Source organism: Pteropus vampyrus, unplaced genomic scaffold (assembly GCF_000151845.1).
Source record: "Pteropus vampyrus isolate Shadow unplaced genomic scaffold, Pvam_2.0 Scaffold6, whole genome shotgun sequence".
Lineage (NCBI taxonomy): Eukaryota > Metazoa > Chordata > Mammalia > Chiroptera > Pteropodidae > Pteropus > Pteropus vampyrus.
Window position 1 is genome coordinate 2680154 of NW_011888787.1, and position 26070 is coordinate 2706223.

Sequence of the window (26070 nt, forward strand, 5' to 3'; positions counted from 1 at the left end):
ATATAAAAAGATGCTTAAGTACTTCAGTTTTACTGGCTGTCTTGCTTACTTTCTAGCTATTTTTTAAATGCTACTTACATATCTTTTATCTTTCTTTTATGTAAAGACAAGATGCTCAGAGGAGGTGGTGGCACCAGAAGTCATCAACACAAATGTTAATGCTCACCGAAATGGAAAAGTTTTCCGAAAGAAAAGCCAACCGACTCTGAAGAGAAACATTTAAATGTCTATAGAGAAACAGTAAGGCTAAAAGAACCAACCACCAAGTTCATGTGCTCTTAGTCCTTTATGTTGATAAATGAGCCTTGATGCCCCTGAATTCTTAAGTTCAGTAGGGGTCAGCATACTCACATTGCTGTGAAACAGATCTTCAGAACTTATTCATCTTGTAAAACTGAAACTATGCCCTTTAAACAACAGCTCCCCTTCACCCCTCCATCAGCCCCTGGTAACTACCCTCTACTTTGTTTCTATGAATTTTATTATCGATATTGCATATAAGTGACCTCATACAGCATTAGTCCTTTAGTGACTGGCTTATTTCACTCAACATAATATCCTCGACGTTCATCCATGTTGTTGCTTCCCTGATTTTGATTCTAGACTCCTAACTCCCATTACTTGTAGTGAATATTTTTTAGTCGGTCTAATTTTTTTCCTATTTTTTAAAGAAAGGTAGCACTGATTTTTCTCAAGTTGGATCCCTCTTTGTTTGACATGACTTTCTGCTTTACCACACCTGTTAGCATCTTATATACCATTCAGCATCACTTCAATCTTTCTTTATGACTGCTCCAGCCCACATCAAAGTTCCCTGCTCTGAATTCCTAAAACATTTATAATCTATTTAGCACTTGACTGTGTACTTTTTACTTTTGCTGACGCTGTCCACAGCCAGGAGTGGGAGATTTCTTAACTAGACTGCAAGATCCCCACGGGTAGAGTTTCTGTTTCATACATTTGAATTTTTAAACGGTACAATTCTGAGAAGAGAACAGTCACTTAACCAATGCTTGCTGAGCTGACTTAGTCTGCCGATCAGCCTTCAGGAGTAAATGAGCAGAGAATGATGGAGAACAGGACACTGGATACTGCTTTTCTCATCCAGCTGGAAAAAGAGCGCTTCTCTCACGGAAGGAGGTGAACTTTAGGGTCCAGTTACAAACCAGACAAAACGAAAATGGAAGGGAATAGTGGCTTTGTTTTTCAGTCTTCCCTCGAACGATGTTTTCCGTGCCTAAGAAGCTCCACCCCAACGATCTCATTGATTCCTCCCTCTCCCCCAAATATTACTTAGACACTTTTGCTCACACACTCTAAAAGCTATACTACTCTTGATGCTTTCATGACAAAACTATTACCAGAACCGCCCCTGAATCTACTTTACCCTGAAGCTGGCTAACTGTGCGTTTATTCGCTTGTACTGAATAACAGTAGCTGTAAAAAAGGACAACTAGATCTAACAGAGAGTAGGCTAATAACATCAGCAACGATGTGCGTCCTCGATAACCATTTACTAGTTTCCCCCTTTCTCCCCACTCCAACATTTTACTATAAAATGTTCAAGCCCACAGACATTCTGAAAGAATTTCACAGTGAAATCCACATATATTTACCTCCTGGGTGCTACAATGAACATTTTGGTACATTTCTTTATCACAAGTCTATTACTCTATTCATGTAATACTAGCTTTCTTTGAAATACTAAAATAGTCCCCTTAGAAAAAGCAGCTGTAAACCTGGCTAAATTATCAAGAAAAACTTGCTCAAGAAAACTATTTGCAAAGAGAAAACTGGAAGTCTCGCTGGAATTTTTTTAAACACCAGGCCAAGCTTAGAACAATAAACTTCAGGTAACGATATTAACTTGAGTTTTGAGAGGGAGACTGTTGCTGCAAATTTTAGTCCCTACATTTCTATCTTCGCCAACTCTCCTTTAAGAAGAACCATGATTAAAAACATTTAGAATTTTGTTTAACAATAGAAAATTATTTGATGATAATTATTTATCTGATAAAAGCAAGTTAGATAACATTAGTTACTTTTAAGGGAAGAATCTGAAAATTTCTATAAAGAAATAATTAACAGCAAGATATTTACGTGTAGCCAAATGGTAAACAAACATAATCCTTCTTCCCTCTGATTCTTTTCAAAGGCATATGACTAATAAACAAAATGTGGTATGTCTATACAACAGAATACTACTTACTGACTGAAAAGAATGAACTACTGATATATGCAACGACACTGATTAATCTACAAACATTATGCTGAAAAAAATGCCAGATGAAAAATAAGTCTAAACTGCATGGTTCCGAGTCTATGAAATCCTAGAACAGGCAGCCTGCAGTGACAGAACGCAGCTCCGCGTCTGTGCGGAACTCCCTGCCAGACCAGCGTGGAGATGCTCCATATTAACTAGCGTGGCGGTTACCCAGGCTCGCATATTTGCCAGAACACAATCAACTGTACATTTAAAATACTTCAGTAAGGCTGACTTTCAAAGTTCAAAAATAAAGATTAATGGAAAAGGATGGGGAACAAATAACCTTATTATTTGTTATTGCGACATTAGAGCAAGTTGGGTTGTAGCTCCCTCTACTGTAGCAAAAAAAAAATTGGCAAGGATATTTCAAAGTACAATTTTGAAACTGAAAAAAAAAATGCTTACATTAAATAGTACTAAGTGAAATTCGCTGTGTGTGTGGTGTGTTCGGGGTTTGGACTGCACCGTGACACTGTGGTACGTCCTACGGGGGATTAAACGATGTGGAGACCACAGCCCCAGTCCCTCGGTATACCTTGCGGAGACTGCACTACACAGAATGGCAGTGTCGCGACCTCCTGGGGTCCTAACTATTCCTTGTACTGCCTGCTCTTTGTCATATACTATAGGTAATTCCTTGATCTCTGATCGCTTCCGCAAAGGGTTTGCCGGGTCACAGGCATCAGTGGTTCTCAAGGTGTGATCCTCCAGACCATCAGACCACCTGACAACTTGTTACAAATGCAAATTCTCAGACCCCACTTCAGACCTCCTACTCCGAAACTCTGCTGACGGAGTCCAGCAGTCTGTGTTTTAAGAAGCTAGTGTGCACTATATCCGCTTTTCCCCTTCATGCGGGAAACAGACCCACTGCCCTGACTCCTCCCCTTTTCACATCTTTCCTTGGCCCCTTCTTCTTGGTTTACAAATTCCTCGATCCATTCATGATTAGCTATCTCCCAGCACTAACAGAATTTTCAGTTCAAGCCCTGAGCCCCAAAACCAGGAAACAAAATAGGTCTATTATTCTCTTCACCTTACCACTCCCATTTTTGCCAGATCTTATAAAATAGCTGTTTCTCAGCTGTCTGTCTTGGAATGAAATGATTCAATCCTTTATTCAACAAATATTTAATATTGAAACATAAATATGTGGCCTCACCATAGATGCTAGGGAAATGAAAACTATTAAAATACGTGACAACCACTTTCCTCATGGCGTTTATGTTCTAGCTGGGGAATGCCTGAGGAAATCATACGGTAAGTTAGAAGTCAGGTGCTATGCAGAAAAGCAAAGTCAGGGAAAATAAGACGGAACAAGGGAGCAATTCGAAATTTCATACAGGAGGATCTGCTGCTTAAAGCAAAAACGAAGCATCCCGCTCGGTGTCATTTTCACTTTTTTGAGTAGCTAAAACGCATGGATTGTTACCCTTTAATGAAGTCATAATGAATTCCAACTACTTGATAGAATATGCAATCTTAAGTTAACACTTATTCAGCTTCTGCCGAAAGCCTATTTGAATTAATCGATATACGAGAAAAATCTATGGAGTCATACTACTCTTCATTCCTCTGTAGAGTTTTAAGCTTCGCCTTAATAAGAAAAACATAAACCTACAACCACATTAGTCTTCAAGGAATGTCTTGATTCAACTGTATTATGCTATCAATTTTTATAAAGAGTAAGTAACATTAAGGGTGTTTTTGTATCTTCTACAAGATCAATGTTTGACGGTATTTATCATCATTTATTAGGTTGAGCCATATGAAATTGCCAGTACCCAACTGTTTTTGACTTTTCAAAAAAAGCAATTCCATGCGGTTCACGTAATAGTTCAGTATTTTTTTTAAATGAACTATCGAATCAAGTCATCTTACAATTTAGCAATTGGGAAAAATTTTGTTTCATCCGTTAAAGTAATGTGTTCTCCCAACTCAAAAAGATAAAAATGGCTGCTTTAAGCTCAGTGCTGAACGTGGTACTCAACTGTGATAATTTTCTTACCCTAGGTTTTGTTTTAATTATCTGTATAATTCCACCGCTTTGACCTTTTCTGCTTTTATTGATCCACATGTATATGAGTTTTTCTGAAAGTGAGTATCACAGCAATTATGTATGTATAAACGTAACTGGTTACCTAGAGTACCGTGTTGAGATAGATTCTTCCTAAGCTTGGCAGGGAAAAGTACCAAGGTCAACTGCTGATATTCCACACATATACTGGAAGGGAAAAGGCAGCAACGCCACACATTTGTAGCCCTATCCCACGCGCTAAAGTGCCCAAGGTCTGTACTGATGAGGCATTCAAGAATGAGTTATGAAAGTCAGTCGCAAGAGGCGAGATCTGAACTGAACTGAGGAACAAGAGAGGGGCACTAACTGATAGAGAGGGCGAGGGCATTCTTGCCGGAGCCAATACAGTATGAAACAGACCATGAAATGCGAAGGAACGAATTTCATGTACATATATCCACATATCCATATGTGTAAACGTTTATATATACAGATTACCATGGTTTAAGGTAGAATCTATAAGTGTGATAACTCTATTGTGATTATGAAGGATTAGGCCCTTTTCCTCAAAACTCTTACGTAAGTATCAGAAATCTGCTAACTTGCAAATTATAGAGCAAATTGTTTTTAAATAAGTAGTAAAACTGTATAGGTGCACGCATGCGTGTGTGTGTACAGACATACACACAGGGGTGCGGGAATGTGGCAAAAATTAATAACAGGTAAATCTAGGTGAAGGATACACAGATACCATTGCACTATTCTTACCATTTTTCTGGTCTTAAAAAAATAAGGGATGTTACATCATTTGGGTCAAATTCCACAGCTTACAGATGTGATAACTGAAAGCAAATTGTATTTCCACATTCATTCATTAAGTTAGAGCGAGTGTCTAACTAACGCTCCCACGGTTATCTTCCAGCCCAGCATTCTCTCCATGGTCTCACAGTCTCAAGCCTAACCACACGGGATAAATCAAAACCGGCAATGACCACCGGCGGGGAACTGCCCGCCATCCACATGCTCTGTGCCACCTCAGCAGGGTAAGGGCCTCCGTGAGGGCCAGCCGGAGATGTGAACAGGGGCGAAACAAAGAAACACTGTAACGATGACCATAAGGACTTGGTGATATATTAGGAGAAAAAAGAGATAATTCTATGATGCACAAACTGAAAAGATGGGAAAATAAGAGTCTAGGGACAATTAAAGAAAAATTGGAATAAGACAGCCATTTCGGGTAAGAAACTTAGTTTGAGACATGAAAATTTCAACTGTAGTATAGCAAAATGTCAACTAGAAGTAGACTAGTAGGTAATCTTCAGGGGAGTGGTAATTTTTATCCTTTTTATCTACTGATATATCCGCAAGTAACCTGAACAACGCCTGAACGGAAACATTTTTTTGAATAAATCGAGTGACAGTTCATGAGACATTCAGGTACAGATAGACAGGAAATAGAAATAAGAATTTAAGAGATGGTATCAACAGATTCTGACTTTGTAGCCTTCAGGGAAGTGGACATGTTTCAGGTCTCTACCTTCTTCCGGTTAGTCTACAGACAGCTCTGTCTGGTTTTCAGTTTAAGCCCAAATAATAATGTTATCTTTTTTCTTCTCCAGTGTTTCCGTTATGTGTATTTTTAGAAGAAACTTCATTGGAAGGATGGGAGGTTAGGGTCATATAATCTCCATAACTATTTTTAAGCGATTTCATCAGCTTAGAACAGGGAGTTCAGGTGTGGTTCCAGGACCAGCATCATCAGCACCACCTGGGAGTTTGTCAGAAATGCAAATTCTTAAGTTCTACTCTAGACCTCCTGAAACTCTGAGGGTGTGTCCCAGTTATGTGTGTTTTAAGAGGTCTCCAGGTGATTCTAGGGCAAACTGAAGAGCTAAGGACAAAATAAAGGTAATACACTCTTCTTTGACAAAATATCTACCTCACAGTCTAAGTCGTTCTTCTTGAGATGCAACTAAAAATTTAAGACCCAAGTACATAAGATATTTGCAATAAAATTTAGTGTAATATATTACGTAGCCATAATTCAGCCTGTAGTGACTATACAGCAAAACCAGCCTAAGATAAAAATTTTTTAAAGGCATCCACTTACTTTAATGTTTCAGCAAGAAAGAAGCTCTGTTGTACATCGTCATGTGCGGGAGTAGAGGAATAAACATCCTTCACCCCAGAAAATCCACCGCTGACTCGGCAATACTTTTCAATAGCCTGTGAAAGAGAGCGGACAAAAGAACCAATTCCACAGAATTTCAAGTTTTGAAGGTCAAGGCAAAGAATCACAGTCAAAAGTTCACAGAGATCCATTCTTAAATTTGGCAGTTTAAGAATAAGATTTATTATCAAATGGAAATATTCTCCCACCGGAAAAATTAACTGAGGTATCCTCTTTCCTGTGGAATTTCTCCCTCTTCAAAATTCTTTAACCTTTTAAAGACACCTTATATTTTCCTAACTTAGGAGTCAAATTTAGGCTAGTCACACTATTAGACACTTGTACAGTATAATGAATCCTCATTAATTCTACAAATCAATAGGGAGTCAGTTGGAATGAAAACTTCGAAATGCAATTTCATCACGTCCAAGGATGAACAATCATCTAAAACATGCTAAAAAAAAGTATTAGTTAGGAACTCTCCATAGTAACAGCAATAACATTTACTGCACAGACTATACGACAGATATTGTATTATCATAATCCCATTAGTTAGGCATTATAGGTGGGACCGACCTGAAGGAAGCACCCGCTCACACATCTGCAACAATGACAATATTAAGAGATAGTAATTATGAAATATTGACTACGTGCTGAAGGCTCTTCCAAGAGCTTTACACACGTCAACACTTAAATTTCCAAAAGCCCTATGAGATTGTCTTAGCAGCTGCACTTTTCAGATGAGAAGGCTGAGGCAAAGAGCAGCCTGCTCCACATTACTAACTACCGTGTTCTCCTGCCCGACTGGCGGCTAAGATTCTTAATTTACAGCTCTTGCTGCATCTTTGAACATGTCTAAATAAAATACACTGAATCAAATGGAATCTATTCAAAACGTAGTTAATTCTAAGCAACCAAATATCCTGCTTCTGCAAGTATATCTTCCTCCGCTCCCGAATTAAGCCATGAAGAGTCGCGAGCACATGTCCCTCTCTCTACCCAACCCCGAGATGCTGTTGAATGAAGGTGTGGTGGTGGTTGTTTCTAGTCTTGCTACTTTTCTTACTCTTCCGGTCTTCCTCCTTTCTACTTAACACTGAGAGTGTTTATTTAATCAAACTGTTCTTTCTTTTACATAGTTTCATTTTGATCATAGCTGGGTATTCTGACCAAAGCCTTCTTACCAAAGGGCTTGGTACTTCTCCCTGTCTAAACATTTTAAACATGTTTTAATACGAGGGTTTTTAAACACTGTCTTCTTCACAACAGTCATGTGTCTTTACTGCCATCGAACTGTCAGAGCAGTTTGGCGATACTGAGAAAGAAACAGGGAGGCATGGCTAACCTTTGAGCCATTCGGAGTCATTCCTTGAAGGCAAGTTTTCATGCATCATATACTCAGGTTTGGACGTGTGGGACAGCTGACGCTGCAGAAGACAAGACGCCACCGCTCTGTCTCAGCCTGTCTTCTTTTTAGTCTTCGCACCCGCCAGGGGAGGCCCCCGGCAGGCAAGAACGCTAATCCCGGGTAAGACGTGAATCCTCTTCTCTCGTGTCCACCCACCTCCCCCCTTTCTCATCATGCACACTTTTGAAACCTGAATTTAAAGCATAATTATATCAGGTATTGTTCTTTGTACTTTGAGTCTGTGTTCATATAGGTTACATAGAAGCAAAATTTTAACTCCTGTAATTCAAATTTGGACAGATAAAGGTTAACATTTGAGCTTGTCGACCCTCTTTTTAATAGATATGAGTAGGGTCCTACTTTAAGAAGGTGCACAGGAGAAAAGGACCTTAGAGAAGAATGAATTTTCCTATAGCGTTTCTCAATGAGGGGACACATTCCTGCCACCGCCCCTCACCCTCTTGCCCCACGTGACTCAGATACATCTCCCTTATCCCTCTAAATAAGAACCGTTAAATATTAGGGGACATTCAAGTCAGATTCGTTGCATGATTACTTCGCCTATCATTTCCCCTAAAGTATGGCTGGATTTGCATAAGCATTAGTAAGCCACAGCTACCCACAACAGAAGTGTGTGTGTGTGTGTGTGTGTGTGTCTGTCTGTCTGTCTGTCTCTCTCTCTCTCCAACTCCTGAGCCGCCATGGCAAAGGTCTGGCCATCTTCCCATCTGCGAGGATTCTCCTGCACAGTTTCACTCACAGCTGTGATCCCAATTCTGGTGTACCCCTGTGTACCTAGGTAGCCTGGGAAAAGCAGCATCAATAAACACTGCATCTGTAACCACCTTGTTTCCATTAATATTCTCTTATAGGGCAACTCCATAAAGACTACCTAGGTCTGAATGACAAATGACACGTAAGTGTCCTCACCTTAGTTCGAGTTTTTACCATGTCATTCCTGGATTACTGCGGTGGTCTCCAGAACCCACCCATCTGCAGATCACGACTGACCCTTTCATTTGGATAGCGCCCACTAAAAAGCCTTCGGTAGCGCCTTCTCCTCTGAAAAATCTTAGTGGTCCAGTAACAGGTTCTTACTTAGGGAGCATTGGTGGGTAGGGGACAGTAATCTAACAGGCTCTTCCTCCTTAGAGTTAAAAGAAGATCTAACGAGCTTTTCGGACAGGCAGAAGACTGTCTATCCCCAGGTGAGAAATGCTTATGTGTGTGTGTGTGTGTATGTATATGTGTATGAGAGTCTGCTCTTCCAGAATCACTGTGTACACGACCCTTCACTGGTGTGTAAGGCCATCCCCACAGTGGCTTTGAATCACTCTCCCTTTGCTCAGCACTGTGAAACCTTCTCTTTACATAAATTGGTCTACATTCTGCCCTAAAACATATCTTGGGCATCCTCGTCTGAGTTTACTAAAGCTATTTATCTCACCTAGAATTCCCTCGCTCTATCTAGACTGCAAGCTTAAGTTAAATAATCTGAATATGAATATTCATCATAGGTAGTACTATTTATCATAACACTTCCTTGCTCCCAGTAATAAGCTATACTTTCATGAAAAGACTAATGATTTCTTCCTCCCGGGCACTGACAGTCATGAGGTTCTCCAAAAGGTGAGTATTTTAAGAGTAAACCACTTGCTTCCATTACTTACTTAAAAATTCCTCATTTCAAATATTTATTTTTGTCCTTTAATCTAGAAAAATTTTAACAATTCGCCGATTCTTCTTATGGAGATCCAGTTAGGAGTTACTTGGAACACAAGCTGAAATGAACAGGGAGTAAACGACCCAGGCTGTGAATCTGGGCAGTTTCGTAATTTTTTTTTTTTTTTTTTTTGGCGCTGAGACATTAATAGGCAGGTGTAGAAATTTTATAATCATAGTAAAAAATTGCCTTTTAAATGGCTCTTTATAGTTACTCAAGTATGAATGAGTGAATATGAGTAGGAAAATCGTTGTAATGGAGAACCAAACTGGATTCTAAGGTTTGCTTCTGCTGCTTAAGAAACTGAAACTGACTACCAGCGTTTCCATCAGATAAACGGAAGTGGCCCCATGGTTACGGAACATGAGGTGACACCGATGAGGATCCATGACGCTACAGGAGGGCCTGACTGTGGCTCACTTACCAGTGTTGCCTCCCAGCCCCACTGCCTGTATCTCGGGTCGTGAGTGAACCGCCACAGGTACCAATAGGTTTCGATGACCTCTGGACGGAGGATGTAATACTTCTCGGCCTGCCGGACTGCCACGGCCTCGACTGCACCGTCGAACTTGAAGGACTCGGGGCCCAGCTTTAATGCTGCAACATGACGACAGGAAGAAGTGAGCACAGCGAACCATTTTGGTTTTTTGTGCCAGAGCATTCTTCCTCTCCAGAGGAAATGGAAGATGATGGAAACTTATTTTTGTTGTTTTATTTTTATTGTTGCTGTTTTGCAAAATCGGTGACTTTAAAAGAGACACATTTGGCTTTCTTATAATAGACTTATAAATATTCCTATTATTCTGACAGGAAATACATCTCATAAATAATGTACATCAATGTACTGCTAAATCTAACTACGCGGACGAAAATCTAGTAATCCTCTGGAAGCAAATGCGAAGCTAGACACAGCACATTACCTATTCCATCTTGGTTCGAAATAACATGAGACAGATAACTGCACTGTGCAGAATTATTTTTTAAAAGATCATCTTAAAGTCCTTTTAATATAACACACACGTAAGAAAACATTCTAGAGCTCAGATCTTGAATTAGATTAGTTGTAGATTACATACTTTTGTAAAGCATACTATAATACACAAGAAATGATACATTTTAAAACTTAAACCAGTCTTAAAAATAAAATCACTTCTATAAAGCCTCAGTACACACAGCAAGGAAGAGGTTCAAATTGCCAATCAGTAATGTGCCCACTTATCAGTTTGAATAAAATGTGGCCATTACACATATATTTCAATATGACATACTATTCCCTGAATGGAATGATTTCCATTCAGGCTGGAATACAGCACTACATGAAAGGCTTTTTAAGAATCTCTTTCTAATCACACCCAACATCCTAAACCTGAACAAGTAAAAGGGTCCTTCACTGGGATGCTGAAGTCGCACACGTAGATTACAACTCTCGGCGGCCATCTTTCTTTCTTTCTACTAGGTTGCAATGGCGGCAAATACTTTCAAGGTCTCTCACCTCTTTTCAGATAATACTGCACATTTTCATATTTTCTCAGAAAAGGTAGCAAAAGGACTATAATGTTGGTGGACCATAAGCGAAATTGTGCCATAGGCGTTGGCAAGACATGTGCTGCTGTGGCCAGATTTCAGCATTTCAAGCGTGACACTGTAAGCTCTGAATAACCACAACTGAAAGGAGGTGAAAATAACAGCCATTCTCACCATCATCTCCCGCCCCCGAGAAAAAACCACAAAACTAAAAACACTGCAATGATGATAGTTCTATTAAAAGTAAAACACATGATCCAGAAGAGTTAATAACCACGGTTTATCTACTGCTAAGTCCTGGAGAACTAAAGCAAACTCAAACAGGGGTTTTTAACCTGACGGTCATAACTCTATAGGAGAGTTTGGAAGAAGGTGACAGTGTTGTATTCAAGAAGCCTCTGAAATTGTACCCAGAACCTTATGTGTTCACATAAAGCACTGACTCAGTGAGATTTGAAATTAGAGATAACCAACAAATCATCAATATTTTATGAGAAAATTTCTATCCAGCTACTGACAAGGTCAGGCATACAGATCAAATTATTTGGCATTTAGTAAATAAACACTTTTAAAATGATGATAAAAGTCAAGCATCACAGACACTGAGTAAGGTGAGTCACTCTGTGTGGTTTTCTCATGTTTTTTCTTTCTCAAAGACGAGGGATGTTTCGAAGTGATCATGTGGCATTTTCAAATGTTAATCTTAAGGCTAACTTTGTTTATTTATTTATTTTTCCTTAAGGCTAACTTTAAATTCAATAATAACTTCTATAATTATAATGATAATATCATTGGAACTGAAGTACAAATTGGCTGCATGGAACTAACTTTAAACTTCTCACTAAAAACTGTACTTCTCTTATTGGTCATTCATAATTTCACTAATAAAACATACCAGAAAGATACAAATTTGACCCGTGGAGATTTGGTAAGTAAAAAAGTACAAGCCTAAATTATATACATATGACATTCATTATTTTGGCCAAATCACTGGTTTCATGTTTCTGAGGGCATTATTTCTTAGGTGCTTTTTTAAAAGAAATGTTGTAAAAACTAATTTTAGAACATTCTACCCTGCACTTAATTTCTATTCTCTATCTGAAGTCTCTCACTTATATTTGATATTTCATTTCTAAAAGAAAAATCATGAATCCAATAAGTAAACAGTGAATCAAAACCATAAATAATTTAGTGCCTAGGTATGAAGAACTCTAGAGGATGCAAAAAAGTCATATAAGTTAGGTAAAGAAAGGAGACATGCCCAAATAAAAAACAATTAAGTAAACTATCAAATGTGATGAAGGTCAGAAGACAGACAATAAAAGACAGCTTTAAAGAAGGCACAGATGAGCTGGGAAAGCCATGAGGAAGTGCCATGCACATGCGTCCTCCCAGACAGGCAGAACCCGCTGAGGTGGAAAAGCAAGCACACTCAGGTTAACGAAAGACAAAAAGCACATGGAATATTCTGGGACAGGCAATTTGACCACAGTTATAATGGACTAATAGTAAGGGAAGACTTACACAATTCTCCTGCATCCTTCCCTATTAACTTCCTTTAGGGAAAAAATAGTTGCAAAAACTCTGAAAATATGTCCAGTACTCCATGTTCAATGGATCTTATGTCCACTGGACATGTTATATGTACCTGCATAACGACAAGTCTTATTATCATGGGTCCAGATGCGAGCATTGAATGTCCGATCTGGAACCTAATGTTTTACTAATTTGAGCTATGTTTTAAATATATAGTTAATACTCTGTATCAACACAATAATATAATTTAGCTTCTGTTTGTAACTCAGATCACTGACTTTACATGTATTACCCACTCTTCAACTATCCTAAAATAACATCTGCTTCAATATCCTTTTGACTCAGTTACATTTTGTTATGAAATGGAAATCTTGATTTAGTTACTGAAGGAACTGAAGGGGCAACTTCACCACAAGTTCAATACCTTATTATATAAAAATAACTTGACGGGTTCTACACCAGAATAAATGTTAAGCCAATCATATTTGGTACCTGATGATAAATTAACTCTAAAACAGAAATTCAGTTATTTAATAAAAAGCAACAATTCAACTTCCAAAATCATAAATAGAAATCACAGGTTTTTAGTCTTTCAGGGAACTCATTATCCATTATTTCATATAGAAACACACATTTTTAAAGCCAGAGAAAATCTGGGAAGCTCTAGTCCGGTGTTTTTCTATTCTATTTTTAGGCTTTATAAAAACCTGATTGCCTTCTCTATCCATGAAATTTTAATAATATATTCTGTTTGCCTATCTACGACTATATGTATATCTATCTATGCTTTATACATAAAAACATTTTTTCATCCCCAAGAACTAATTTGTATCACCACTGAGAATCATTTCATTTTCTAGGTAAGGACGCTGAAGCTCAGAAATATTACATATTTGCCTAAAGCAATGCCGGAAGATCTTTTCAATTAAGGGCACGAACAACTCAAAAATTATTGATGAACTAAGAGACAAACTACCGGTCACCTAAATACCCACGACACATTTAGTGTAACTACTATTCCTTTTCGGTTTTCTTATGTTCATAAGAGGAAAAGGCAAGTAACCTAAAAAGGTCAATTTTGTGTCCTTTTAAGTAACTCTTTTTATAGAAGTTGAAATGATTGGCTAAATGAATTCTTACTAGTTACTAAAATAATGTTACCCCATGCATCCACTAATGCTTTATTTCTTGTCTTTAAAATTTCTTCAAAACTTTTTAAAACAAAAACAATAAAGTTTAGAAACAATAAAAAGAAGTAATGCAAATATATATTTCCAGAATTAAAATTCAAGTTCTTAAGAAAATAACTTACTGTATTAAACTATTTTGAAGTCAAAATGCCTAATATTTTCCTTCTAATTTCTGAAATGTTTTTAACTTATAGGTTATTTTGGACTATGTAATTAGCATTATTAACATTCTTACCAGTTCTGTCATATGACTCATGACAAGTCCGTGCAATTTCCGCCCCTAGCTCTAAATAATGACCAGCTTTATCCCTGGAACCATCTGCTCCCAGTGCAAACATTCCCCCTGCAAAGCAGGCCAAATGCCCCATCTTCTTTTCCAAGTGCCCGTTCTTCCATTCTCCAATAAAGGTAAGACCTCCACGGGACTTCTTAATAAGATGTTTTTCTATAGCCTACAAAAAAGAGAAGATATTAAAAATTTTAGAAGCAAAATGTTAGTGTTCAACCTTACTGTATTCTTCTGGCTATCATAAAACCTTGGTAATGTGACATTCCATAAAGCAGCAACTTCTCCAAACTGGAAGGCTTAATTTACGATAAGTTAATTTTTAGAGTGAGTAATCGAATTGCATAAATTTGAACAAATACCCCAATTGCTACTATAATAAGACAAGGTAGAAGAGAGGTAAGAAGCCTGAAGATTATCTTTCTTCTGGAGCTAAATGAAATCCATAATAATCAGTCAACTGAGATCATGATGACAAGTTAGAAACCAAAAGGCTCTGCTGATTTATTTTCTATTTCATACATCAAAAACTGAATAGGAAGAATACCTAAGTTAATCAGAAAAATATAATTTTGATAATTAATTAAAATGGTTTCTCCTTTTCCACTTAACTACACTTCTTGTCAAAGTACTTTAAAAAAGCATCAATAGGTGAGGCAACGTGATAGAGCTTACAAAACTAATTCAGAGTTCGAACTTAACTCCTTAGTCCTCTACTTTGCAAAATCAGCATCTGGGATGCTGGGCCATGTTTAAGAGAGCCTGTGTGATAAACACAGTCCACCTTCCTGGAATGTCAATTTTACTCAAAAGACATGGGAATGGCGAGAGAAATATTTTATATTAAACTTAAATATAACACAAAGTAGAGTCTAACAATTACATTTAATTTTAAAAATGAGATTTTTAAGAGCTTTGTTACTTTGGACTGTTTTCACCCACATTGCTGAGAGGGTCTATATATTAATTCTCCAGCTCTAGAGGTTGGTCTATGGAAAAGTATAAAAAGTTGCATTAATTCAGTTCTCTTTGGTGTAAATTATTTATTATATGACTAGTGACCACACTTTTCTGACAATAAAAAAGAATTAGAGTTAACCCACATTTTACTATGGGATGTTGTCTAACAAGCTCATTAACATTAGTTGTGGAAAAAATTATTCTATATTCTTTATAATAATGTTTTACAGAACTATGAGGACTATGCCTTATTCATCATCTTATATTCCACAAGGCCTGTGACTGTAATACGCACTCAATAAGTGTTTCATTAATAAGTCATTTTTATAAATAAATGGTAGATAACTGTATTTGACCCATTAGGGGAGTAAGGACTGGTTGAGAAGCAAAATAAGGTAATACCATTGGATTATAAATTTTTATTGTTGTTGTTTTCTTTTAACCATAGTTAAAACTCCGAAGCACAAATAAAGATTAGTGTTTTGAGCATAGGGACAATGTTTTTCATTTTTGTGGACCTTGTGGCATCTAGTGTGTTTTCCACATGTAAGGCATTCAATAAATGCCTAAAGAATGATAGTCATAGTTTTGATTCTAAACCACTGTATAATATTTTTGTCTTTTTGTTATTTCTGTTGATTATAGTATAAATCTTACTATGCTATAATTAAAAGATATCAAACATATCCCCATGGACCTACTAAGATTAAAGTAAAAGGTAGGTAAAAACAGGATTTTTACCAGTAAGTCATGTACAGATGCCTGAAATTTCTTGTATGGTTCTCTTCTTTAAAAATATGACAAATGTCTAAGAGTTCAACTTATATAAAATGCAAACTGTTGAACTGCAGTTAAGAGTAGTATCATTGCCCTTCTTTTAAGTATTAAACAAACCTTCACAAATGTTGGCCTTACTTTCTTGCTCCAAAAGGGCCTTTAAAAAGGTATTTTTCTTAATATTTAAAAAATTAAAGACTAAATATAAACTTGATCAGAATATAAAACCTATAACTGTACATAATTTTTACAAAGAAAGCTCATTTGTAGGAACCAGGGACTCGGGTATCCATAATGTAGAGGAGGATGAGACGAAGATGGAATAATTTATACAGATTAGTTCAGAAAGGCATATTTTAAAAAGGATTTATTCAAATTAGAATGAATCTCAAAATTATGTACTCTTATCTTTTCCATGCATTCCATATGTCATTGATTTTACAATCTGTATTTATTCTGTCTCCTAATATAATTGTTATCAAAGATAATCAACATTGAAAAAACTTCATATATGTTTCAAAATGAAAGCTGGCCAACTGGTTATCTAAAAACACACTAGGTGCCCATTTGATACATAAGAACTAATAAAAACAGGACACAGAAAACAAAAATGGTAAGAGTTTTAGGAAATATAACTTATACAGCAGATGATTCAGGGAAAATAATTTTAATTCACGAGACTGACTTTCAAAACAGATATCATGCCTTTCAAAGTATAAATGATTTCAAAAAATAACAAATATAAAATGTTAGGCAGAATTAAGTAAAAGAAAAAATGGTTTTAGATTCAAAATACTACATGAAAGCAGCAAACTATGAAGAAAAAATGATTACATGGTATATATGTCACACTTTCTCAAAATAAAAATATTAAATATGTTCATTTATTTAATACTTACTGAATACCTACTGTTTCAGGATTTGTACTAGGTGCTGAGCTATTGATAAATTGGTCTGCCTTCAAGGAATCTACTGTCTGGTGGGAACAATTAAGGGCTATTTTCAATACTAGGATTCTAATATTACATTCTTCCTAGAGAATGACATTTTTAGATCATATTTCTAGGCTTAAAGTTTAATAACAGAATAAAACTCTCCAACTTTTCAAAATATAAGTCTTCAGAAAGAATTTTGGAAGTCGCGTATTAAAACACACATTCTTGATTACATAACGATTCAGCTCAATTTCTTAATTAACACAATCTCTCAAGAAACATTTATCTAATGCCTACGATGGGCAAAGCACTATATGCCACATATTAGTTCAACTCCTCTGCATTTGTGTAAACAACTGCAGAAAATTAGTTCCTTAAAAAGTAAAGATATAAAGTGGGTAATAAGAACCTTAGTTTACTTTAAAGACAAAACAACTGTAACTGAATACTGATCAATGACTATAGGCAGAATTGTATACACTTTGTAGTATATATAAAATATACAACTTTTAAAAAGTGGTTAAAATCATTAAATGGATATAGGTTTACACTGGATAAGAAAGCAAATAACTAAGTAGTTAACACACTTTTCTATTCCAGTTTTTGCTTGGAAATATCGCATATAAATGTTTCCAAGAATGAAACCTGTTCCAATTTTAAACTGTCACAACACTGCTCCGAGCTTATGTTAATATGAAACAACAAAGCACAGTGGTTAAGAGCTCTGGAGCCAAACTGCCCAGTTTCGGGTTCCATCATTTATTAGCTATGCGACTTTTAATAAGTAACTTAACCACTAGGTGCCTTAAGGTCCTCCTCTGTAAATGGTAGTAAAGATTAAATAATGTCACATATTTAAAAGGAGACAGGACAGTGCCTGGCATGTGGAAAATACTATGTAAGTGTTTCGCCCTTATTATTTACCCATAAGGCTCTCGAAGTGCAGGTTCGATGGGTCATTTGAAAGAATATGTATGAAAATGTATGTGAAGTCGGAAGTTTCCCAGTCCCTGTAGACAATAGTTAAAAGCAACTAAAATACATTCTCAAACATAAATATGCTACAGTAAATTCTTTAACAATTTCTTTAAAATACCACAATAAAAGGAAAACTTAATATGGCTTCTAAATTAAAATACTAACAAACTCTACAGGGAATGCATATCATAAAATATAAGATGTTCATCTGTCACTATTAAATGCCCTGTATATTCGATATGTTAAGTAGGTAAATGTTCTGACAATAATTACCTCAATAGCATCATCATACATTCTTCTCGCCTCATGGTCTGTTTTATCTGACATCAACCACGCTTTCAGTAAGTATTCGTAAAAACTGTCTCCCAGCCCGCCAACTGATGTATGATCTGCAATGCAAAACAAAAGAGAAGAATGAAGGCAGAGAAAAGAGAAGACAGAAGACAATTAAACAATGTTTTTCCAATTATGATGAGTTATTACAGGTCAAAAATTTTAAAATTATATTGACAGATCTATTTCTAACATACTTCAAATGCAGTCCAGTAAGAGTATACCATAATCACTCTCCTCTACATGTGTATCCAATTTCTAGAAAATCTTTTTCTGCTGGATGTGGTATTTCACATATTTAGTAGTCTTTTCTTCGGTCACATAGTTTGTACATTGTCACAAATCCAAACATTTCCAAATTGAAAATAATTATCTTTTATATATTAACGGCTTTAACTATATAAACTATAAGAGTAAATATAAGAGATATACTTAAATCTGATGTTAGCCAAAAAGGTCATTTTTCTACAGGATGGTTAATGGTGATTTCTGTGCCATAGGCAGCAAATTAAAATAAATCTACACACACAAAAAAAGCCCAAGAATTCTTCTGTAATATCCCCTTGCATAATATAATAAGCCGTTGAATCTGATGCCCTCGATTACTATTTAGACAGCTATTAGTACATATTTGTTTTTTCTAGGTATGTTCTTATTCTATCCGATCTATACTTTTAAACCTATCCAATTTCACACCATAACTCCCAAGGCTATAACCATCCTCTTTTATCCTTAACTTTTTATAAATCCCGTCCTACATCCTTGAACTTTGTTTAAAAACTCATATTCTCCCTGCACGAAAAGAAAAAAAATCACATATAATTCTTCAAGTATTCATATAGTATTATCATTGGTTTTTTAAATTAGTGAGGAAACGATGGACTATTCGGTGGTTTATGGCAACAATTGTCTATCTGATGGAAAATGTATATAAATATTTATATCTTAGCTCACAAAAATAAATTTGTGGTGGACTAATGATTTAAAAGTAAATACAAAACTTAAGAATACCAGAAGAAAATATCTGCTCTTCTTAAGCACATGATCTTAAACAAAACACAAAATGACGGAGCCATAAAGGACAAGATTTACGGTGTCACATGGAAGACACGAGGTACCGTAAGTGAATCTGAAAGACAAGAAAGAGAATGGGAGAAGCCATCTGCAACATACACAGCAGAAACAAGGGCTGTGTCCAACACAAAGAACTGACAGCTGAAGAGGAAAAACTGACATAGAAACACATGTGTAATTAACAAAAAAGAAACACGAATTGATAGTTAACATAAGAAAGGAAGCCCAACCTCACTAATGATTAAAGAAAAGCAACTTAAAACAAGAAGAGAGCATTTCTGCCTATTGAACAGGCAAACATTTTAAAAACTGGTAACATCCAATATTGTTAAGGCTGTGGTTTCTAGTTGTTGAGATTGGAAGGCAATTCTGCAGTGTGGCTATCAAAACCTAACCCAGCTTTTCAAGTTTGGGAATTATGCTATAGCAATACTTGCACACACACACAAATACAGATCTAAAAGAAGAAGTTCCTCACAGCACTAATACCATTAGTAAAAAGATAACCTCAGATGTCTAGAGAAATGGCCACATAAATGATGGTATAAACATACTATAGCGGACCATCCCATGAAACCATTAAAGAGAATCAGGGGAATCTGTAATCTGATGCTGGAAGATACCTATTATATGCTATTGGGGGCGGGGAGGGGAAGCGAGTTTCAGAATAATATAGTTTGATAGTACTAAAAAACTATGTTTAAAGAATGTGACTGTCCATGTAGAAAAGATTTAAAAAGATAACTGTCAACAGTGGTTACCTTTCAGGAAGGAGCCCATCTATTTTTACTTTATATGCTGACATTATTGAAACACATGTAAACTTATGTAATTAAGTCATGCTTGAAAAAACAAAATAAAAATTATAGAAGGTGGGAAATACAAAGACACTCATAGTGTTAAAAGCAGAAGTTTCTATTGCTTGCCAGTGGAGTAAACAAAGACGTCTAGAAGTTTCCTCCAAGGAAACAGGGGAAGCTTCACTGTGGTGGGGACCGGGTATGAAATTAATTTCCTAGACTCGAAGGAGGGAGCAGAAACAGCTGCACAGCTGAGACCGGGGTAAACGGCTATACATTTGGGGAACCAGATGCATAGTATCTTCAGAAAACTGAGATTCTAGAATAAAAAAGACCAAGTTCTGAATTGATGAACCAGTGGAGGTAATAAAACTGCCAGCTATAGAGGAATAAGTGGGGAGAATGGAAAGTCATACCTACCGTGAAGCCCTGACTCAGATGAGCCTCCAAATGAAAATTCCAATGCATATGAGAAAAATGTGTCATGAAAAAATTGCTAACAAATTCAACTATACAAAATAGGAGAATTCACTATACCAAGAAAAAGCAAATAATGGAGCAACCTTCTGAAAATAAGGTTAAAGTATACTTTAAAAGTGTCCTAAGAGAAGAAAGAAAATACACATAGTCCGAACCGAAAATTTCACTGAAAAATTAGCAAATATAAAAGTTTTGAATACACCTATTTGAAAACTGACAGATCGATCAGGAAACAAAATAGATAATGAATCTGAAAAGTCTTGTTTAATATGCTGAGAATTCTGAATTACCTGAAAGGAAATTAGACTCTCTGCTAACTACGGGCACACTGATGAGAGACATAGCTCAATGTCCAGATAAAATACTTCACACTACTCAGATGACTGCAGAAAGAATGAATTTTGTGAAAATACTCAGATACCCAGTTCCATTCCTCTCTTCTCTCTTTAAAGAGTGTGAACTTACTGCTGCGTCCTTCTCATCAGCTTGCTCCTTAACCCGCTGCGTTCTGGCTTTAGCTTACACCACACGGCCAAACCAAACGACACTCTGCAATTTAATAGTCATTTCTCAGTCCCAACACATCAAGTAAATTTTAAGTGTGGGATAAAACGATTAGATCACGCGAAGGGCGTTGTGGAGGACGCATCAGAACGGGGTGGGACTGAATCGAGGGAGGGAACCGAAGGCCTAAATGAACGGAAGGGAAGAGGAAACGAAGGAACAGATTTTAGAGGTGCTAAGAAGATAAAAACAACGGGCAGGAGTCTGGGCGGACTGTCATTCTGGCACAGGCCAGACAAACGTAGAGTGTGGGCAAATAAGAGGTCACAAGGAAGACTACATTTTAAAGAAGATCAGATAATGAACTCAATTTTGTACGTATAGTGCTCAAGGTACCTACAAAATAACTGGGAAGAGACATCCTAAAATGTGAAGATGTGAGTTTAAAGCCTAAGGAAAATCAGTAATGAAATATATACCTCATTTGGTTGCACTTCTCAGATACTGAGCTTTTTACAAATTGAATGTCTGTGGCAACCCTACATCGAGCAAGTCTGTCGGCGCCAATTTTTCCAGAAGCATTTGCTCACTTTGTGTCTCTGTCACATTTTGGTAATTCTCACAATATCTCAACCTTTCTCATCATTATTATATCTGTTATGGTGATCTGTGGCCTTACTACTGTAATGGTTCTGGGTGCCATAAACTGTACCCTGTGACGATGGACGTACAGACAGACATTGCGTGTGCTCTGCATGCTCCACTTACTGCTGATGCCCGTCTCTCTCCTTCTTGGTATTGACAGATTAGACAATGCATAAGAAAAGATGAGTGAACTTGAAGGCGCTGCAATAGAAACTACTCAAGATGAAATTCAGAGAGAAAAAAATTCAAAAAACAGAAAGTAAAAAGCATCAGTGAGCTAAGTGAAAATAAAAACACAATAGATCAGAATATGTGGGATGCTACTACATCAGTAAATGGGAGAAAATTAATAGCATGAAATCTTTTAGGGAAAAAAAAGGTTTCATATCAATGACTTCAGCTTCAACCTTAACTAGAAAAAGAGCAACTTAAACACAAAATAGGTAAAAGAAGGCAAATAATTAAGGTTAGAGCAAAAATCAATGAAATAGAATCTATAGTATTAAGGGAATAAGGGAATATTATGAACAACTTTATGCCAACAAATTAGAAAAGTCAGATGAAACAGACAAATTCTCTGGAAGACAAAAAATGACCAAATAATCTGAACAACCCTTTATCTGACAAAGAAACTGAAACTATAGTTAAAAAACCTTTCCGAAAGAAAATTCCAGGCCCAGATGGTTATATTGGTAAATTCTGGCAAACATTTAAGGGAGAAACAATATCGATTCTGTACAAACTTTTACAAAAAAAAAAAAAACTGAAGGGAAGACTTTACAACTCATTTTGAGGCCAGCATTACAATATACTAAAGCCAGCAAGAAAGAAAAAAAAAAAAGCTACAGAGTAATATCTCTCATTTAACAAATCAAAATAAGAAAATAGTAAAAGAATACTATATCCGGAGTGTGCTTTATCCTAGGAATGCAGGGCAAGTTTAACATTTAAAAGTCAATGTAATTCACTCTATTAGCAAACCAAAAAAAAAAAAAGAACACAGATGCAAAGCATTTGACAAAATCTGACATCCATTCCTGACAAAAATTCTCAGCAAACCAGGTAAAGGAAAATCTTCCAACTCCCAAAGAATATTTACAAGAAAACCTATAACTAGCATCATACTTAGTACTGAAAGACCACATGCTTTCTCCCTAAGATCAGAATACAAGACAAGGCTTTTCACTTTTCTTAAACTTTAGACTGCAGGTTCTAGCAAGTGCAATTAGGCCAAAAAAATGATTAAAATATATTTAAATAAATGACTTCCATATTGGAAATAAAGAAGTAAAACTGTCTTTACTTAGAGATAACATGGTCTATATAGAAAATGTGATGCCATCTACAAAAGAGCTGCTAGAACTCAAAACGCAGAGTTAGCAAGTTGCAGATGCAAGATTAACACACTAAAATCAATTTAACATATATATTATAAACAAAATATCAAAAACGGAAATAAAAATACCATTTATAATAGCATCAACATATGAAATATTTACAGATAAATCTGGCAAAACATTTGAAAGACCAGTAAACAGAAAACTAAAAAATATTTTTGAGAGAAAATGTAAATAACAGCTAAATAAATATACAGATATAATTTGTTCATGGATTAGATGTCAATAGTGTCAACAGTGTTAAGACGGTGTTAAAATGTCAATTCCCCCCAAACTAATCTGCAGATTTCAATGCAATTCCAATCAAAATCCCAGCACTTTTCTATAAAAACTGAAAAGGTAATTTTAAAATTAATATAGAAATGCAAAGGACCTCAATAGCCAAGACAATTTTGAGAAAGGACAAATGTGGATGGCTACCATTACTTGATTTCAAGACCTGTAATAAAGCTACCCTAATCAAAACAGCACAGTATTGTTATAATGATAGGTAAATAGATCAACAGAACAGAATCCAAAAATAAACTAATACCTATATACAGACAACTGATTTTTGACAAAGTGCAAAAATAATGTGGTGGAGAAAAGATAGCCTTTTTAATAAGGGGTGCTGGAATAATTAGATAACCATATGCAAAAAAAAAAACCAAACAAAAAAAAACCCACCTTTTATTCCTATACAACAATCAATTCAAAGTACATTACAGGCCTCAATATAAAACCTATATTTATAAAGCTTTTAGAAGAAACACTTTTAGGAGGAAATCTTCATGACTTTGGGTTAGACAACGATTTCTTAGATGTGACACCAAAGAACAATTCATGAAAGAACAGACTGATAAAATGGATTGCATAATTGGAATCTTTTGCTCTTTAATACTATTAAGAGAATAAAAAGACAAGTCAAAGCCTGGAAGAAAATACTTGTTGAAAATAAATCTGATAGAGGACTTGTATCTAGAATATATGCCAAACTCTCAAAACTCAGAAATTAAGAAAACAATCAGTTTTTTTAAAATGGGCAACTAGAAAGAGTTTTGATCAGAAAATTCACTAAAGATAAATGGATGACAAAGAGCATGTGAAAAGATGTTTAACATCATTACTCATTTGGGAAGAACTAATTAAAGCACAATGAATCACTACTACATACCTATTGAAATGGCTGAAATGAAAAGACTAACCGTACCGCGTGGTGGCTAGTGCGTGGAGGACGCTACGGACGGGACCGTGAAATGGGACGTGCACTTTGGAAGAGTTTGACTTTGGAAGAGTCTGACGATTTTTTTAAGCAGTTAAACATTCACATCTACCACAGGATACAAACATCCCACTCCTAGGTACCGACGCAAGAGAAATGAGAACGTACGGCCACACAAAGGCTTGAACGTGAACGTTCATAGCACCTTATTTGTAACAGCCCCAAACTGGAAATAACCCAAAGGTCTAACAACAGGTGAATGGATAAATGAATGTGGAATTCCACAAAGTGGAATTCTACTCAGAAATACTGATATACGCAACACGGATAAGTCTCAAAATAATTATGCTAAGTGAAAGAAGCCAGACAAAAATAGATCGCATATAAAGGATTTCATTTATACGAAGTTCTAGAAAATGCAAACTTACCTAAGGATAAAAAGCAGATCAGTGGTTGTTTGAAGGAGTGAGAAGGGGTATGAGGGAATCTTTTATAGGTGATAGAGATTCATTATTTTGACTGTGGTGATGGTTTTCATAGGTGTATATTTATTTCAAAACTTATTAAACTGTACACTTTAAACATGTACTGTTTATTGTACATATATCAATTATAGCTTAATAATGCTGTTTTTTAAAAAGACAAGTAAACAAAACAAAAAGGATATCTGGAATTAGTCTAAACCTATTAGTAACACGGACAAGTTTAATTTAACTCAGTTTTTAAAACACTGAGAACTCTCACACTTGATAATGAAAACAATTTTTAATCTATATAAATACTTTTTACTAAAGACATACCTAAACTAAAATTGCCCAGGAAACTGAAAACAGAGAAATGACCAAAAGAGAGCTGGGATGGACGGGAGGTTTACACACAAGACTCAAAGAGAGTCAAGAATAGGAAGGTGAAGTGACTGAAGTTAAAGAATTGTCAGGGGTACTAATGATCCATTTGGAATTGGAAATTATAAATTTATAGTGACTTTAACCTGTACTACTAATCATTTTTATCAGCGATGCTCAATTGATTTTGTATATGAATGGGGCAGGTACAAGTCCGGGGATTTGCAGGACAGATAAAACAGAAGAGTAAAACCGTGAGGATTCTCACACTGGTTTGGACCCTGTGCAGTTCAGGCTGGACAGAGAGGAAGCAACAGGTAATCCTCCCGTCCAAACACTCAGGATCCTTGTTCCACTGTTTCACCCACCCAGCAAAAGATCAGCCCAGATGTCAGTCTGCTCTATTACTGTCCCCAGATGCACAATTTCACCATCATTGAGAACCTCAACGTTGCTTGTCATCTTTCCTATGCGCTCTTGGCCATTCCCTAAAGCAGATACTTGAACTCTTCTTCAAAAGTCCCCTACTCCTCTACCTTATTCCTCATGCTCAGCAGACACCATGCCTCCTAACTCACAGAAAAAATACAGAGCATTAACAAGCAGGTGGGATGGAGAGATATATATATCTTTCAACTTCCTACACTCGTTTGCTTGTCAGGCGAACATGGTAACCACTACGCTACGGAAAACGGAAAACGGGCTGCCCCTCTGCTTGTCAAAGGGAAAGAAATGTGCCTTCTCTGCTCTACACACCCGTCTACTCTGGTCCCTACCACTTCCATCTCCTTCCCAGGAACCTCCCCCCTCGGTCTACCTTCAACTTCGACCCTTCAGCCGAATCTGCCTCTTGGCATTTAAGTGCTTATTATCAACACAAAATAATCCAACAATCTTTCTCGACTATACCCTACTCTTTTAGCTTGATAACTAAGAGGTGTTTACTGAAAGAGTAAAAAAGAGAAATCATAGATGATGTCCAGATTTCAGGCTGGGCAAATGGGTGGACAATGGTGCTCTT

General features: G+C 36.4%; 1 protein-coding gene across 4 annotated transcripts in view; it reads right to left on the reverse strand.

Moving 5' to 3' along the window:
* MAN1A2 (mannosidase alpha class 1A member 2) overlaps nt 1-26070 on the reverse strand; it is a 290151-nt gene that overhangs the window by 8404 nt on the left and 255677 nt on the right. For 3 of the 4 annotated variants that reach the window (XM_011366509.2, XM_023535421.1, XM_011366501.2), the window contains 4 exons: nt 18044-18159; nt 14070-14286; nt 10009-10181; nt 6394-6509 (listed from right to left, as the gene is read on the reverse strand). In XM_011366509.2, the coding sequence (XP_011364811.1) occupies nt 6394-6509; nt 10009-10181; nt 14070-14286; nt 18044-18159 (622 nt within the window). Of the gene's footprint in view, nt 1-6393; nt 6510-7956; nt 7978-10008; nt 10182-14069; nt 14287-18043; nt 18160-26070 lie in introns of those variants that run through there. The other variant, XM_023535419.1, reaches the window with a different exon arrangement.